The sequence below is a fragment of the Ostrinia nubilalis genome, chromosome 20 (genome assembly GCF_963855985.1).
Source record: "Ostrinia nubilalis chromosome 20, ilOstNubi1.1, whole genome shotgun sequence".
In the NCBI taxonomy this organism is placed as follows: domain Eukaryota; kingdom Metazoa; phylum Arthropoda; class Insecta; order Lepidoptera; family Crambidae; genus Ostrinia; species Ostrinia nubilalis.
Genome location: NC_087107.1, coordinates 2,103,908 through 2,118,289, shown reverse-complemented (window position 1 = coordinate 2,118,289; position 14,382 = coordinate 2,103,908). Strand labels below are relative to the sequence as shown.

At 37.2% G+C, this 14,382-nt stretch overlaps 3 protein-coding genes across 4 annotated transcripts in view; all 3 read right to left on the bottom strand.

The window, feature by feature from the left end:
• Positions 1-6,301, bottom strand: part of LOC135081845 (uncharacterized) — a 57,072-nt gene extending 50,771 nt beyond the window's left edge. Inside the window, exons 1-2 of the mRNA XM_063976626.1 lie at positions 5,645-6,301; positions 237-393 (exon numbers count right to left, since the gene is read on the bottom strand). Of these exons, the coding sequence (XP_063832696.1) occupies positions 237-393; positions 5,645-5,824 (337 nt within the window). The 5' untranslated portion in view covers positions 5,825-6,301. The remainder of the gene's footprint in view (positions 1-236; positions 394-5,644) is intronic.
• LOC135081452 (putative peptidyl-prolyl cis-trans isomerase dodo) overlaps positions 1-14,382 on the bottom strand; it is a 73,922-nt gene that overhangs the window by 25,323 nt on the left and 34,217 nt on the right. Inside the window, exons 4-6 of one of the 2 annotated variants that reach the window (XM_063976146.1) lie at positions 14,288-14,327; positions 13,553-13,756; positions 12,419-12,728 (exon numbers count right to left, since the gene is read on the bottom strand). The exons of the other annotated variant lie outside the window; for it this stretch is intronic. Of the exons in view, the coding sequence (XP_063832216.1) occupies positions 12,532-12,728; positions 13,553-13,756; positions 14,288-14,327 (441 nt within the window). The 3' untranslated portion in view covers positions 12,419-12,531. Of the gene's footprint in view, positions 1-12,418; positions 12,729-13,552; positions 13,757-14,287; positions 14,328-14,382 lie in introns of those variants that run through there. 2 annotated transcript variants of the gene reach the window in all.
• Positions 6,734-11,892, bottom strand: LOC135081844 (E3 ubiquitin-protein ligase TRAIP-like). The gene is made up of 8 exons (XM_063976624.1): positions 11,744-11,892; positions 11,141-11,353; positions 10,677-10,835; positions 10,368-10,469; positions 9,534-9,647; positions 8,616-8,961; positions 7,865-7,987; positions 6,734-7,331 (listed from the first exon to the last, which is right to left on the bottom strand). The coding sequence occupies exons 1-8, from the start codon at positions 11,854-11,856 to the stop codon at positions 6,993-6,995; spliced, it is 1,509 nt and encodes a 502-aa protein (XP_063832694.1). The 5' UTR covers positions 11,857-11,892; the 3' UTR covers positions 6,734-6,992.

The following is a 14,382-nucleotide window of genomic DNA, read 5'->3' as shown; positions in this document are numbered from 1 at the left end:
CTTACGGTATAAAATTCTTTCATTATTATTTATTTCATTGAAGAGTTTGTAAATGTAATCTAAATTCTAAATTATTAATTCTGACATTAAATAGCACTCTTAAGGTTCGGCCAAACCAACGCGATCAGCCGGCGTGCAGCGATGGCGACCAGACTTAAATGCATTGATCGCCATCGCTGCACGCCGGCTGATCGCTTGTGATCGCGTTGGTTTGGCCGAACCTTTAAGGCTCATACCACCATGAGGAGCAGCGGCCTTCGCATTGTTGGCTTCCCTGGCCAGCAGTGGTGCTAGACTGATGACGACTTTGCCAATAGCATCGTTCGCTGAGTAGGTGTCGTGGTCCATGAGCCTGAGTTGTAGTGGCTCATCTTGCAGCTCTGATTCGTCTACCTGGAATGTTAGATAAATAAACTTTGAGTTGGTTAACAGGACCATACATGACTCCATTGTGTGGTTTGGCAGTTGGAATGGAAATTCTGAATTCGATTACATACAAACAAACAGTGAAAAATCACACAGCCTTCAATCTACAGCTCTTGCAATAAAAGAGTGAGTTATCAAATGTTAGTTAAAAGTTATTCGTTTCAGCCAAAAAAAATTAATAGTAAAATAATGGACATGGCGCACAATTTTTGTTGAAGATGCCAAAAAAAACTACAAAAAATTAGAATGAATACTGTATTTTTACATTTTTTATATCTTTAAAAATGACTGAAATATTCAAGCTCAAAGTGCGCTCTTCCGCTAGGAGCGATTTTCCGCGCGGATTTTGAAAATGTGACGTAGTAACATGAAAAGCTGCATGTAAGATATTATCTGTGTACAATGGTTAGAATGGTTAGTAGGGGAGCCGAAGCGGGGATTTCGGGACTTACTAAAGAGTGGCAGACTAACATACAAGGAAATACTTTGTACCTGGTTGATTACCTCTAAGTATGAATTTTTGATATAAAACGGCATTAGTTCTTATGCCTCTCACCCAAAAAATACCTCAATTAAGCCCAAATTTGAGACCGCAACCAAACTTTGAGTGACGATGGAAACTAGCCTAGATGGAGGACTCATGAAATTGAACTTCTGCTTCTTCATTGATAAAGACTTATCATTTACCATACCTTATCATTTTGTATTCCATTTTCAAGTCACTTTTTTTTCGCTTACTGTTTAAACAAAACGTGGGACTTTTTAAAATCTCAGGTCTTTTGAACGCACATCTGAACGATGTCTGGTTTTAATTTCTTCAGTTACTCCGTGACCATGGCGCTTGCAACAGTGCCGAAATATTGGAAACTCAAAACTAAGGTACATGGTAGCAATCCCGTCAGTATTAATAATAGGAAAATGTCTTGAAAAATAAGTAAATCGTATATTACTTTATGTAACTAATTTTATTATGTATCATACTTATAACTAATCACTTCATTCAGAACTAGAAAAAGATTCCAAGGATTCCACTTTTCTTCAATAGATGATCAAGATAATAGAGTTATTTATTATAAATTGCTCTTCCACCATTTCAATTATTCTATCTTACATCTTACTTGATGAAATCTTTTTCAATTTTATTTACATGGTTATAACATTTTCACCATTCCTCTGCACCAATTTGTGAGGTACACCTGAAACCCCCGATAAAGCAGCTATTATAAGAATAATATTTTAAAAAACCCTCCTTCTGACGCAGTTAGGTAATAAACTAAATGTATCCAATTTCACTCCAACTTACTGTCAACTCAACGACGCGCTTTAAAATCAAAGATTGACTTTGAATTATGCCTTATTTTACAATACACATTGAAAACAATATGACTTGCTTGAGTTACTATGACACTCGAGTTAATCCACATTCAGCACCATAGCCTCCCCTTCTACAAGGCCCTCTACAAATGTCAAAAGTCACTTAACCCTTTTAGCACCAGTTCTTTTGTTTTTGAGAAGATGTACCCAAATTTTTATATCAATTTAATTATAGTCCAGTCGTTTGGTACAAATTAACGTGGTTACCTGGAAAGTGTTCCGGGAGTTTTGAAAATTGGTGATTAAAATAGATTTCGCTATGCTCTCTGTTAGTCTGTTAGTTAAGTGTGATTGCCGCGCTCGTTGCGAAATTGGAAAAATGCTGCCTTAGAGAAGATTTTTGATAGTTACATTCTTTCCTATTTCGTCGTTACAGTCAAATGACGTTCACCGCTGGACAAAGGCGAGAGGCCTTTGGGTTTTCCATAGGTTTTTCATAATGAACAGTCCTGCGCTGCCCGCATTCAGGTTATTCCCGCGACCTTTACTAGATCGTCGGTCCACCTAGTAGGAGGCCTGCCCACGCTACGTCATCCAGCCCGTGGTCGCCACTCAAGAAATTTTCTGCCCCAATGGCCATCGTCTCTACGAGTTATGTGTCCCGCCCACTGCCACTTGATTTTAGCAATTCTGCGTGCTATGTCGGTCACTTTGGTTCTCCTGCGGATCTCCTCATTTCTGATTCAATCACGCAGGGAAACCCCGATCATAGCCCGCTCCATTACCCTTTGGGTGACCTAAGCCTTCTTATGAGGCCCATAGTAAGCGACCACGTTTCAGAACCTTAAACTTTCCTATTTATTTCACGACTAGCTTTTGCCTGCGGCTTCACCCGCGTGAAATTTAGTGTCACAGATCGGCATAAATTATAGCCTATATGTTAATCTGGGTTACAAACAATAATATTGTACAGTTTCAACAAAATCCGTTGAGTACTTTTTGCGTGAAAGAGTAACAAACCTGAGACACAGGAATCTTCCTAGTTCAGGTATCAACCCACCAACATTCTTACTTTTTGTTTTTCCTGATTGTTTGTTATCATAATATTATCTGTTATGTTGGTGAGAAATAAACATTACTTTACTTTATTTTAAACTTCCAGACATCCAAACTTTCGCATTTATAATATTAGTAGGATACAATTATGTAATGTAGAAACAAACAAGACAAAAAAAATGTATACTTCAGCAACGCGAATTTTTTTATACTTCAGCATATTTAGGACACTCGGCAGCGTGTCCTGCCATGATCAAAGAAAAAAGAACTCGCAATTTAGCAGGTACATTAATTTGACTGTTTCACAACTCTAAATCTATTTAACTTACATTACATGAAATTTATCACATTTATCAAAGCTTCTTAGCTTGTCTATGTCCCAAAAATTATAAAATGAAAAAAGTAGTTGTCAAAAACCTTTTTTAAGGCGGATTTTTTTCAATAAGGCGGGCGCGCGCGCGGCTTTAAACGAGGTCACAAAATAGAACATAGCGAAATCTATTTATTCACCAATTATCAAAAATTCCGGAAACCTTTCCAAGTAAAATTAATAAATAACTGGACTATTTACTCGTTATTGAGCACAAAGACACAAACTTGGTTATTTTTCCAGAAAATTTATATTTAAGTGCATAAATGTAAAAATGGCTTCATAGTGCACAAAATTGGCAATAGGTGGCATATTAATGGTTACTTTTTAGCGCCTAGTTTGAAATGTGATTGAACGATGACAACTAACAACAGTTGTCAGTTAGGTAAAATTTTATTTTAGTTGGAAAAAGACAAAAAGTGGTAAATGGGTTAACGTGCGGGGGCTGCAAAATCATGTTGTGACGTCACGTGCGAATATTGGAAATTTTTGAAAATTTTAAATAGTCCGTAAACTTCTCGAGGCTCTATCTTCGGTAATACTGGATGGATTGAGGTGAAATAAAAACTAGTGTAATGTGTGTGATCTAAACTTTAAATTAAGTCATAATTTAACTTGATATTACAACTTATGCGTGTTGTCCATTATGTAATTAATTCAATCACTAATCTATATATGTAGTAATTTTATTTATTTTTATTTTATTTATTGCCACACAAAAAAAACGGTACAAAAGGCGAAATTAATGCCATGTGGCATTTCAATTTTGTGTGAATAGAAATAAAACTATTAAGGAAGGGATGATAGCACAGGTGATGGTTTAGCTACATTTGCCATAACTTTTAAAAAAAATAAAACCGACTTCAAATGCGTGAACACAAAAAAAACCTAAAAATTAAAAATATTGCGAATAAAAAAGTTCATCCCCAATTTTCCACCCTTGGGGGTGAAATATTTTCTTCAAATTCGCATGAAACCACCCTTTTGATAATACCTATTCAACAAAAAAATAATCGTTCAAATTGATTTATAATCGGCGGAGATATTGCGTATAAAAAAGTTCATCCCCAATTTTCCACCCTTGGGGGTTGTTTTTTCTATTATTAAATTTAAATGGGACCACCCTTGAGGTATTACCTATACGCCGAAAAAAGATTTGTTCAAATCGGTTCATAATTGGCGGAGTTATCGCGTAACAAACATAGAAAAAAAAAAAAACATACGGGTCGAATTGAGAACCTCCTCCTTTTTTGAAGTCGGTTGAAAATACTGAATACATGATCTGTGACCGAATTGAAGGGGTGAGTGGACAAAGGTGTTATCTGACAAAACTGAAGAATCGACTTTTTTGCATGAACATAGGTTTTAAGTGATGATAAAATCGACTAATGAGCTCAAAACACGCAATTTTGTTACGTGTCAAACCTTAACAAAGGTGTTATCTGACAAGCATTCATACATTTCAGGATTCAAATGTGGTATGAGCAGATTAACATTTTCAAACACTCATAACTCATTTTGTTAGTTAAGACCTTTGTCCACTCACCCCTTCAATTATGTACCTAAATATGCAATGAGAGACAGGAAATATGCCATACAGACTGAATGCCAAAAGATAAAGAGATATTAAAGCTATTTTTGCACCTGTAGTAGATTATTGTATGTGCCTTATTTAACAATTTAATTTTATGACACAGCACACAAAGTTTTTGAGACATTTAATTTGACAACTATTCAATTGATTTGTACTACAGTCCTAAAATATGTTTAAAAAACAATTGATGCCTGAAAATTTCATGATCTCATTCATAATAATACTTCAAAAATTGTGTTTGTTTGTCTTGAACCAACAGGTGCTCTGCAGACAGCTGTTTATAATGCTAAAATAAAATCTGAGCAAAACACTATAAAATGTGTTATTTCTGAAGTAAACAATTTCACATTGTCTTTATAGTTAAAAACTCCACATTCCAATAGAGAGACGATCACATATGTTTAATATAAACAAACAATATGGCAGACAGACGCCAGACGCATATTTAAAAATACTCGAATACCACATCGGAGTAGAATTGTACGCGCGCCAACTTTTGGGACAACCGTTTGTCATTTTACAAATTCTGGCCTTGATAAGTCTGGAGTTTGGAATACTACGAACTTTTGAAACGTTTAGTGTTTTAAAAATGCACAAAATCTTTAGAATTTGACAAGTACAATTTTAATAAGACCACTTGATCTTGTTATCATTATTTAATATTGTACTTATATAAAATCAATATATGATAATGAGATTCCAATTAAAGTGAAACTATTCAATTGACAAATATTTTTGAATGAGCTGTTTGAAAATTGGTAATTCTTTTTGGTAGAGGGTAGTTGTAGAATTTTATTTAAAGTTTATCCAAAATAACTAGGACATGATACAATGAGCAAATAATGACTTGCATGTGTATTTTAACATAAAGTATGAGCTCTTACCTCAAATCTGTACCACTCTGTGCTATTCCACTGCGGGTTCAGAGACTTCCTGCACACGTCGGTCTTGTGCGTGACGCCTCCGAACTTTATCTCCACGAAGGCATCCGTGGTGTCCCCAGCACGGTCCATCACAGGGAGATTCCTTCCCGCCAACACTTTTACCTTTATTTTCCCAGGCATTTTGAACTATTGACAAACAACTTCACACCACACCACCACAATCACCATCTAACCAATCAGTCAACACAAATTATTCGACTCTATTAACACTCTTTTGCAACCAGTTTAACACCTTCCGAACTCATAATCAGCACGAAAACACTACTTGATAATCTTATCAATAGAACTGTCCGCACATCGAAATTCGACTCCGCTGTGATTTGGTGATAACACACACGACACGTAATATATTCCAACACTAAAATCTAGGAAGAACCCTGATTTTTAATCACTATTTTATGAGAAAATACTTTATTTTGGTACGGAACATCTTGTTTTTGTGACGCATTTGATACGCGGTTTACGGTATAAACACTGCGTCTTCAAGCGCCTCAGATGTATCCAAATGATGTTCTAAAACTAATGAGTAGGGTTTATTAATAGACAACGAATGATTTTATAAATAAAATTCGGCTATCGCCGCGGCGCCGTGCGACAATCACAGATGACAGATAGAAAATGTCAAAAGGCATGTCAACTGAAATGTCAATTTCAGATGCGTTCATTTATTTTTTTGTCTGAAATTGCGACGTTCAGTATAAAATAAATATGACATCGTTTTAAGTCGGGTCTCTAGCGCGTTTTGACCCAGCAAAAACATGACAAAAGTGACAAAAGTCAACAAAATTACCTACAAAAAATGTTTAGTGTTGACATGTTTCTATTGATCGTTTAGGGCAAAACACGCGCTGCGCTGGAAACTTGGCTTTTACAGAAACCTTCCCGACACGAAAACTGGTGGTTTATATGAAATACAAATAACCAAATGTAGATATCGGTAGAGGGTATTGTAGGCTACTACAACTACACCTATCCTCACTCTACAAAAAATCAAAATATAAAGTTGTAGGCGAAATAAAACAATTTTTGTTGAACTTGCATTTTAATAACTTCATAGGTACAAATGAACAAATCATAACAATCTCACGTGTTTTAGGTACCAATATTTCTTAATTCTATTTACAATTACATATTATAAGTTCATGATAAGGCGGGAAAAAATTAAATATTATAAAGTCACAACTTTTTCATGTTTTCTTGTTTGCTTTTAAGAACAATACTCGCTATTCCTCTTTTTTTACAAAAATAACATTATATTATTTATTTTTTGCTTACAATAAATTACATCTTACTTATCTCTGATTTTCTCCAACAGTTTACTTATGTCTTGACTACCCGCCGGGGGGTTGGGTCTCTTCAGTTTATGTTTCGCGGTTAGTTTAGGGACGCAACTCTTGATTGGAGGCCTGATGTTTGGCACAGGGAACGTGTCTAACTTGGAGTGGCCGCCTAGACCATCGTATGAGATATCTAGCTGAGCTTGGTTCATATCAGCTTCGTCGGAGAAGTCTATTTTGGCTGGCTCCTTCTTGTGGAAGATGCTCAGCCGCTGGCTGTTTGAAGGCTGGTTCTCTGCGCCCCTTTTGGTTATGTTTCTGGCCGCGTTTAGCAGCGCCATCTCTGAGGGCTGAAAAGAGAAATTATTCGTTACAAAATCAGCAGTTTAGCGCAGTGATATGATGTCAAGATCTTCGAAGCTCCTGACGCTTTCAAAAGATCAAAATATCATCTAGATACATCAATCAGAAACCAAGTCCTATCGACGAATCGCTGAAACGCCTATGGAGAAATTCTTTAAGCCAAAGGAAGTTATGGGAATTCATACAGATTTTAGTATTTCTAAGTAAAAAATCTGGATTAACCTCGGTTAATCTCGGCAATTCTCGAATTGACTCTATCAATAGCCAAGATGCAGAGATGGTGATACCACTTCGTTTATATGCGTCAGTTTTGTTTAGCGTGTTGCTATAAGTGTCTATTGCCCTTTCTCAACAGGTTTAAACTTTAAATAACAAGTTACAGAAGATGGTTTCCTTAAACGTCGGGTTCGGGTCGCCTGAAGCGTTCGATGACAATCTTCGAATGCTGTGGTATCTGTGAGAATTGGGTTAAAACATTAACTCTTGCTGAAACATGATGTAACGACACCCTGTATGTTACCTTGAGTTTTGTAGCAGGCGGCATTTGCGAAGGCCGCGTCTGGAGCGCAGAGAGCGCCAGGCTGCTCTGCTTGAGGCTCAGATACGGGGAGTCCGCTTGCTCTATCCTGTTCACCATTGTATCCTGGGGCAAATAAAAAAAGGTATTTAAATAAATTTTTAAGGAAAATGATCTCAAAAACTCCAAAACTCTGATTCAAATATAGTCAGTAGGTCAATAAAATTAATCAATCATAAAATAATATGATAGAAAGTGACGTTTAGCCTAAGCGCAGACCACCGACTTTTGGTCGATAGTTGGGCCCCGATTTTAATTTGTATGAAGAATCGGCCGATACCGAATCGGTGTAATGTGCGCACTTCCATACATGCCCATACTGATTAACTGCCCGACTAAACTATCGGCCGACAAAAAATCGGTGGTCTGCGCCACGTCTGCGCCTAGGCTTAATACTAATATAGAAATCTATACTAATATTATAAATGCGAAAGTAATTCGGTCTTGCTTGCTTTCACGCCTAAACCACTGAACCGATTTTGATGAAATTTGGCATAGAGATAGTTTGAGTCCCAGGAAAGGACATAGGATAGTTTTTATCCCGGTTCTTGAAACAGGGACGCGCGCGATAGTTTTTCTGTGACAGACAAAATTCCACGCGGGCGAAGCCGCGGGCGGAAAGCTAGTCTAATAATAAACTAAACTATTAAATACATGTAACTTTTAATTAGTAAGGTGGCTAGTTTCTACTCACAAAGCTGACATTGTTGTCGTGTATGATAATGGCTTCATTAAGCCGCGGGCTGGCCTTATGCTGTTTGGGGCTGGGTGTGGCGTCCCGTTCACTATTGGCTACGTCGCTGATCTTTCGCTTGATTATAATATTAACATTATGTTTTAATAGGATTCTATTGTTTCTACTCACAAAGCTGTCATTGTTGTCGTGTATAATAATGGCTTCGTTAAGCCGCGGGCTGGCCTTATGTTGTTTGGGGCTGGGTGTGGCGTCCCGTTCACTATTGGCCACATCGCTGATTTTCCGCTTGTTCAATAGCAACTCGTTCTTTCGGTTCGCGTGCGTTAGTTTTTCTTCTAACTGCCTGTGGGTACAGAAATGATTGTTCATTGGGTGATGCTCAATTATTTTTTTCAAATCAAATCATTTATTGCATTACATGTGTGGTTTGACAGTTGGTAAATGGTAGGGTAGTACATCACATGCACCCTGTAAGGGCATAGCAAGTATTAAGTATAATAAACAAAGGTATATTTTGCTGAATTAATTCATAAGTAAGATAAATTAAATTTTACAAAATAAAAGAAGGAGTTACAAATATTAGATCATTAGTAATAATCAATTTTAAGATAAGTCTGCCTGTTGTAAAGCCTGGGCCACACACATAACAATAACATTCAGGTGATAGAGGAGCGAAGTCCTTGCGAGTATGCAAAAAAGTACTGAAGTATATTTATTTAAAACCTTTAGTGCACACACAAAAAAGCGATACAAAAATTCTCTCCTAGCTAACCGACTGTATGCGAATACTTGGCTTCACAAACCGTGATAATGCGAATCTTCGGGTTATACACACCGTGAAAACGCGAATCTTCAGGTTATTGTGATGTGTGTGGCCTAAAGGTGATAAGAAATGTATTTTTAAAGGTTACTTACAGTAATTTTGCTTGCAGGTCAGCAACATTGTTTTTCTCTACACCAATTTGCTGTTTTGCTGCCTGTAACCTGTCCCTTGTTTCATTCTTCTTTGATTCTGATTCACATAGGGCTCTGAAAACGTGTAATTACAATATTAATCTTTATAGACAAGATATGATTGCATTCTTAAGTGGAACATCATCATCATATTGTTGGTTTTTGGGCCTTTACTTGCGCCAACTCGACCAGGTTTGATCTATTGTGGCAGCCCTTGTCTTTAAGAGTTCACTGCTTAGTCCCGTTGAGTCTATAAATTTCCAGATTCTTTGGAGCGTGATATCTGCTATCTCATCCGGGTGCATGATGTGTCGCCCGAGATGGATACTTCTTTTGCTCATAAGCGGGAAGCATGAGCAAAGAACATGCATGGCCGTTTCTTCTTCTGTATGGCAGAATCTGCACAGAGTTTCCTCGGTCATGTTCATGTTTGATTTACGTTTGTTTAGTTTGCAGTGGCCGGTTAATATTCTAGTCACTGCACAGGCTTTGTATCTTTTGAACTTTAGCAGTTCCTTAGTTACTTTGTTGCTATATCCCTGAATGAGTGCTTTTGAGTGTTTTTGTCCCGATGTAGACTTCCACCACTCAATATCATCATCATAAGCGTCACGTCATTTCATATTATCGCCGCGACACGTCGCGGAGTCGCGACGACAACTAATATTATATGAAATGACGCACGCACAAGTCTTGTGGCCGCGTCTGTCCCGCCATTTGTCGCAATGTACGCTGTCGCTTATTATCAGGTCAATCAGTCATAGAAAATTTGATTTTATTTTTCAATGTCAATACCTTTTCAATGCCGTGGCAAACGTGGCTACAGTCCTAACATCTGTGTATCCCTGTAACATCTGCTCCACTTCATCACTGGTAGCATTTAGGACTTTCTGTAAACTGAAAAAGTAATAATTTTAGGCATGTAACAAAGACAAGATCTAAAATAATGCTTAAATGACATTCTAGCGTACTACTACTGCTGATAACTAAATAACAAACGTCAAAAATCTGTCAAACTCCATACAAAAAATACTGATTATGTTGTTAAAGTTAGGTGGTGCAACAGCCTTACTAAAATAGGACAAATTATGGTTTATTTCTTACCCATTTAAAGTCTGCATATTCTTATTGAGCCTTTCGTTTTCTTCTTTCAGTCTGTTTGTTTCCTTATTTTGTATTTTGACGTAGTCAAGCTGCTCTTTGAGGGCGGATATTGCAGATTCTCTGGTCACTAATTTCTTTTCTAAGTTTTTTAACAGTTCCCTGTAATTATAATTTAAGTATGAAATAAAATTAACTTATAAAAAAATCTTGTTAATACAATAATGAAAGTTAACCAAGGCTTTGGATAGATATTATAAATGTGCATATATTGCATAGATATTATAAAAATTATCAGGAAATTAGTAAGTTTATCAAATTATCAAAGATAAGTTTCTCAAATTACTCAGACCACATACAATTCTGTCTATGATTGTTATCATTATTGGTTTGAAAATTTATGTCTGAAGTAACATGAAGGTCTAAACAAAAAATTTTAAAACTCAATTAATTCAGCAAATACAAACTCATTCTTTTTCAACTCCGTAGTGATTGCAGTCAGTTTATCCTCCTTATCCTTAGCCGAAGCTTTCTGTTGCCGCAGCTGAAGTTGGGCATCGTCAAGACGGGACTGCAGCGTGGTCACGTCTTCGCCAGTGCTCTCGTTGGATATGGTCGGGTAGATACGGAACATGCACTTGTCTGTGACTTTGTGGCGGCATTGTGGGCAGGATTTTGATCTGAGGTGGAATTGTGTAAAGCAATCGTTATCATTTGACAGTTCATAGCGTACGATAATTCTGTCAAATGCTTTGTTTAACTGACTTTATCGTATGTTATGAACTGTCAAATGATTACGATCGCATTACACAATTCCACCTCAGATTTCATATAAGAAAATAATACCATGAATATTATACTTAAAATTACAATCTTAAGAGCATTTAATACTGACTCACTGGTAGTCAAAAAAGTCTAATCATTGATAGATTTTCATGTCTATTTAGGGACCACTTTTAACTGTCCAAAAAGAATGAAGATCATGATCATATTATGATATGGTAAATGGTTTCATATCTAGGTAATTTGGTATCCATTGAAGTTTGTCAGCAAGAATTAGCAAGTTTTACCTTTCGATCCACTGTGCCAGACAATGATGATGAAAAATGTGCCCACATTTGGTCGCGAAGATGTTCTCAGCTTGGTTCACGAGGTCACTACAGATTGTGCATAAAATATGCATCTCCTAAAAATAAAAGGTAAACTAGAGCCACAGGTAGAGCGATGTTCACTGTTTACATTTTGAGGTTATGTTTGTTTGTTTACTCTAATAAATTCAATAAAATAAAGACAACAATAACAAATTTACTTTTTCAAATTGTTTATTACAGAATGAAGTTAAACAAACCCATTGAAACAGAATTTTTAATACTTACCGCCAATTAATTTGAGTACGAATAGAATCCTATTTACGTCGTAAGAAAAAATTATAATTCATAGTTATAATGTAATACACTAAAATTAAGCGTGATTGATGATCACGAATTCAACAATATTTCCATTCATTTTAATCTACCTACAAAAGATTAAATTCACAAATAAAATAAAAATCTCAAAAATCGTGTTATTGACTTTTTACTTTTTAATAACATCAATCAATTTTTTAATCTGTGCATAGACTAGTGATGCGACTTATGCTACGCACGCACACACAAATTGAAATAAATTAATCGATGTAAAATAAATTACAGTGATTTAATTTTTTTAAATAACTTGAATTATGTTCAAATTAGTAAAACGCCCAAAATATTTAATACACTATATTTATTAATATTATAAATTATTTCCCTAGAGATTAAATACAAAACAAACAGTAATGAATAACTATTTTAAGTAGGAATGTAGAAAAAAAGTTTTTTTATTCAGCATTCAACTCTTCCATTTTGCTATAAGCAGTTTTCAGTTCCTTCAGCAGCTGGATGGCTTTTTCCTTTTCTATGAGGACTTCACTTTTCTTCTGTGCGCCGGTGATGTCGGTAGTAAACAGGGACATCGTGAGGGTGTCCGCAGAATCGGGGGGCCCAGGTGCTACTGATACGTCGGTCACTTTGTTTACTGAAACAAAATTTGAATTTTTACTACTGGATTTTTCCCCTGCATTGTATTTATAGTTGGATTATAGGCCAGTTTCATCCAATACTTAATGATTTACGGACTGAGTTTCATTCGTGTTCATCACAAATTACAATTAAAGATGGCAAAGTCTACTGGTCAGCTTGCCGAAGACAAAGCACACGGAATATTTTTCCCCCATTGAGAATCAAACCCGGAATCTTTAGATATGCGACTGTTCTGATGGACAGGCTGGATGATCCCAGCTACAGTATAGTTACCTAATATCTTGACAAGAACGCTTTCAGCCAGTGGCCTCACTGGTGAACAACGCGCCAAGCACTTGGATGCAAGCAGCGCAAGACCGGTTATTGTAGAAATTTTTGGGGGGAAGCCTATGTCTAGCAGAGGGTGTCATCTGGCTGAAAGGAAGAATGGGTAACTAAGTTACTCACTGACGAAGCCGCCAGCCTTCACGCTGTCCTCATAAGCAGCTCAGTGCGTTTTGAACGTTGCTTCATTCAGCTCTAGATAGGTCAAAACACTTTCATCTGGTAAGACCTCATGCCGCTGTTCTCATAAGCAGTTCGGTGCGTTTTAAGGGTTGTGTCACTTAACGATAAATACTAAAACTTCCAGCTGTTAGCCAAGCTACCCATCCTTATCGCTCGCGCGTAATTATGTTGCTGTCGCGCTCGCACACTCACTGCGGGCGCCCGTCGCACAGTCACGACAGCAATATAATTACGCGCGAGCGATAAGGATGGGAAGCTTGGGGTCATTGGACAAAATTCTACGTGCTCACGGACCAGGCTTTAGTTACTTACTGACGAAGCCGCCAGTCTTCACGCTGTCCTCATAAGCAGCTCTGTGCGCGTCGAGCGCGTCAGCCAGCGCGGCGGCGTGCGCGCGCGGGACCCCCAGCACTAGTAGGTCCCGCGTCAGAGCTGCGCCGGTGCACGCGCACGACCAAGCTTGGCGCGTCACCCAGCGGATGCACGCGCACGCGCGGGCGCACTCTTCGCGGGATGCTGTATGGAATAATGAAAGTTTGTACCACAATAGAGTAATAACTTAGGATAGGTATGTTTTAGGAGTCTTTGGGTTCTTCTTCTTCTTCTTTTATTGATGGCGATGAACTTGTGCTTTTTCGCCACTGTTCCGCCAATGTCACGTGCGCAGCTTTTACACAGTGATAGTCAAATAAAGTCCCGCTTTTAACTGAAACTGCAGTTCCAATTGCCCGATTGACGTTATAATTATTTACAGAAACATGTGTAAAAACATTATTACAGAGCAATACTTATGAGTTGGTCTTACAATTTATGAGTTTTATTTTTTCTCTTCGGGCACCCATAAATGGTCGAAAATCAATTCAAATCTACAACAACTTTTAAACATTGTTAATAGTGGGTCCAGTTGCCGGAAGAAGAAATAATTAGGCATTTGGAACCGCGGTCACTTGAAGGAACACTTTAAGCCTTTTACGTACACAAAAATGCCCTCATTGCGATTTAGTTAGCATAAATTGTGTATTTATTTATTTTATAAAATTGACTTACATAAACTGGTATCTTTCAAGATTTCCATGATGCTGTCATCCTGCGAAGAAACAAATTCTTGTAAAAATAATATCCATTCATTATTATAACGAGGA

What these genes read in the sequence shown, in the direction of transcription:
- LOC135081844 (XM_063976624.1), bottom strand. Translation starts at nt 11,856, where the DNA reads ATGCATATTTTATGCACAATCTGTAGTGACCTCGTGAACCAAGCTGAG. An exon ending in CTGGCACAGTGGATCGAAAG is followed by an intron (nt 11,354 to 11,743) that starts GTAAAACTTGCT and finishes ATTCCACCTCAG; the next exon opens with ATCAAAATCCTGCCCACAAT. An exon ending in ACGGAGTTGAAAAAGAATGA is followed by an intron (nt 10,836 to 11,140) that starts GTTTGTATTTGC and finishes TTATAATTACAG; the next exon opens with GGAACTGTTAAAAAACTTAG.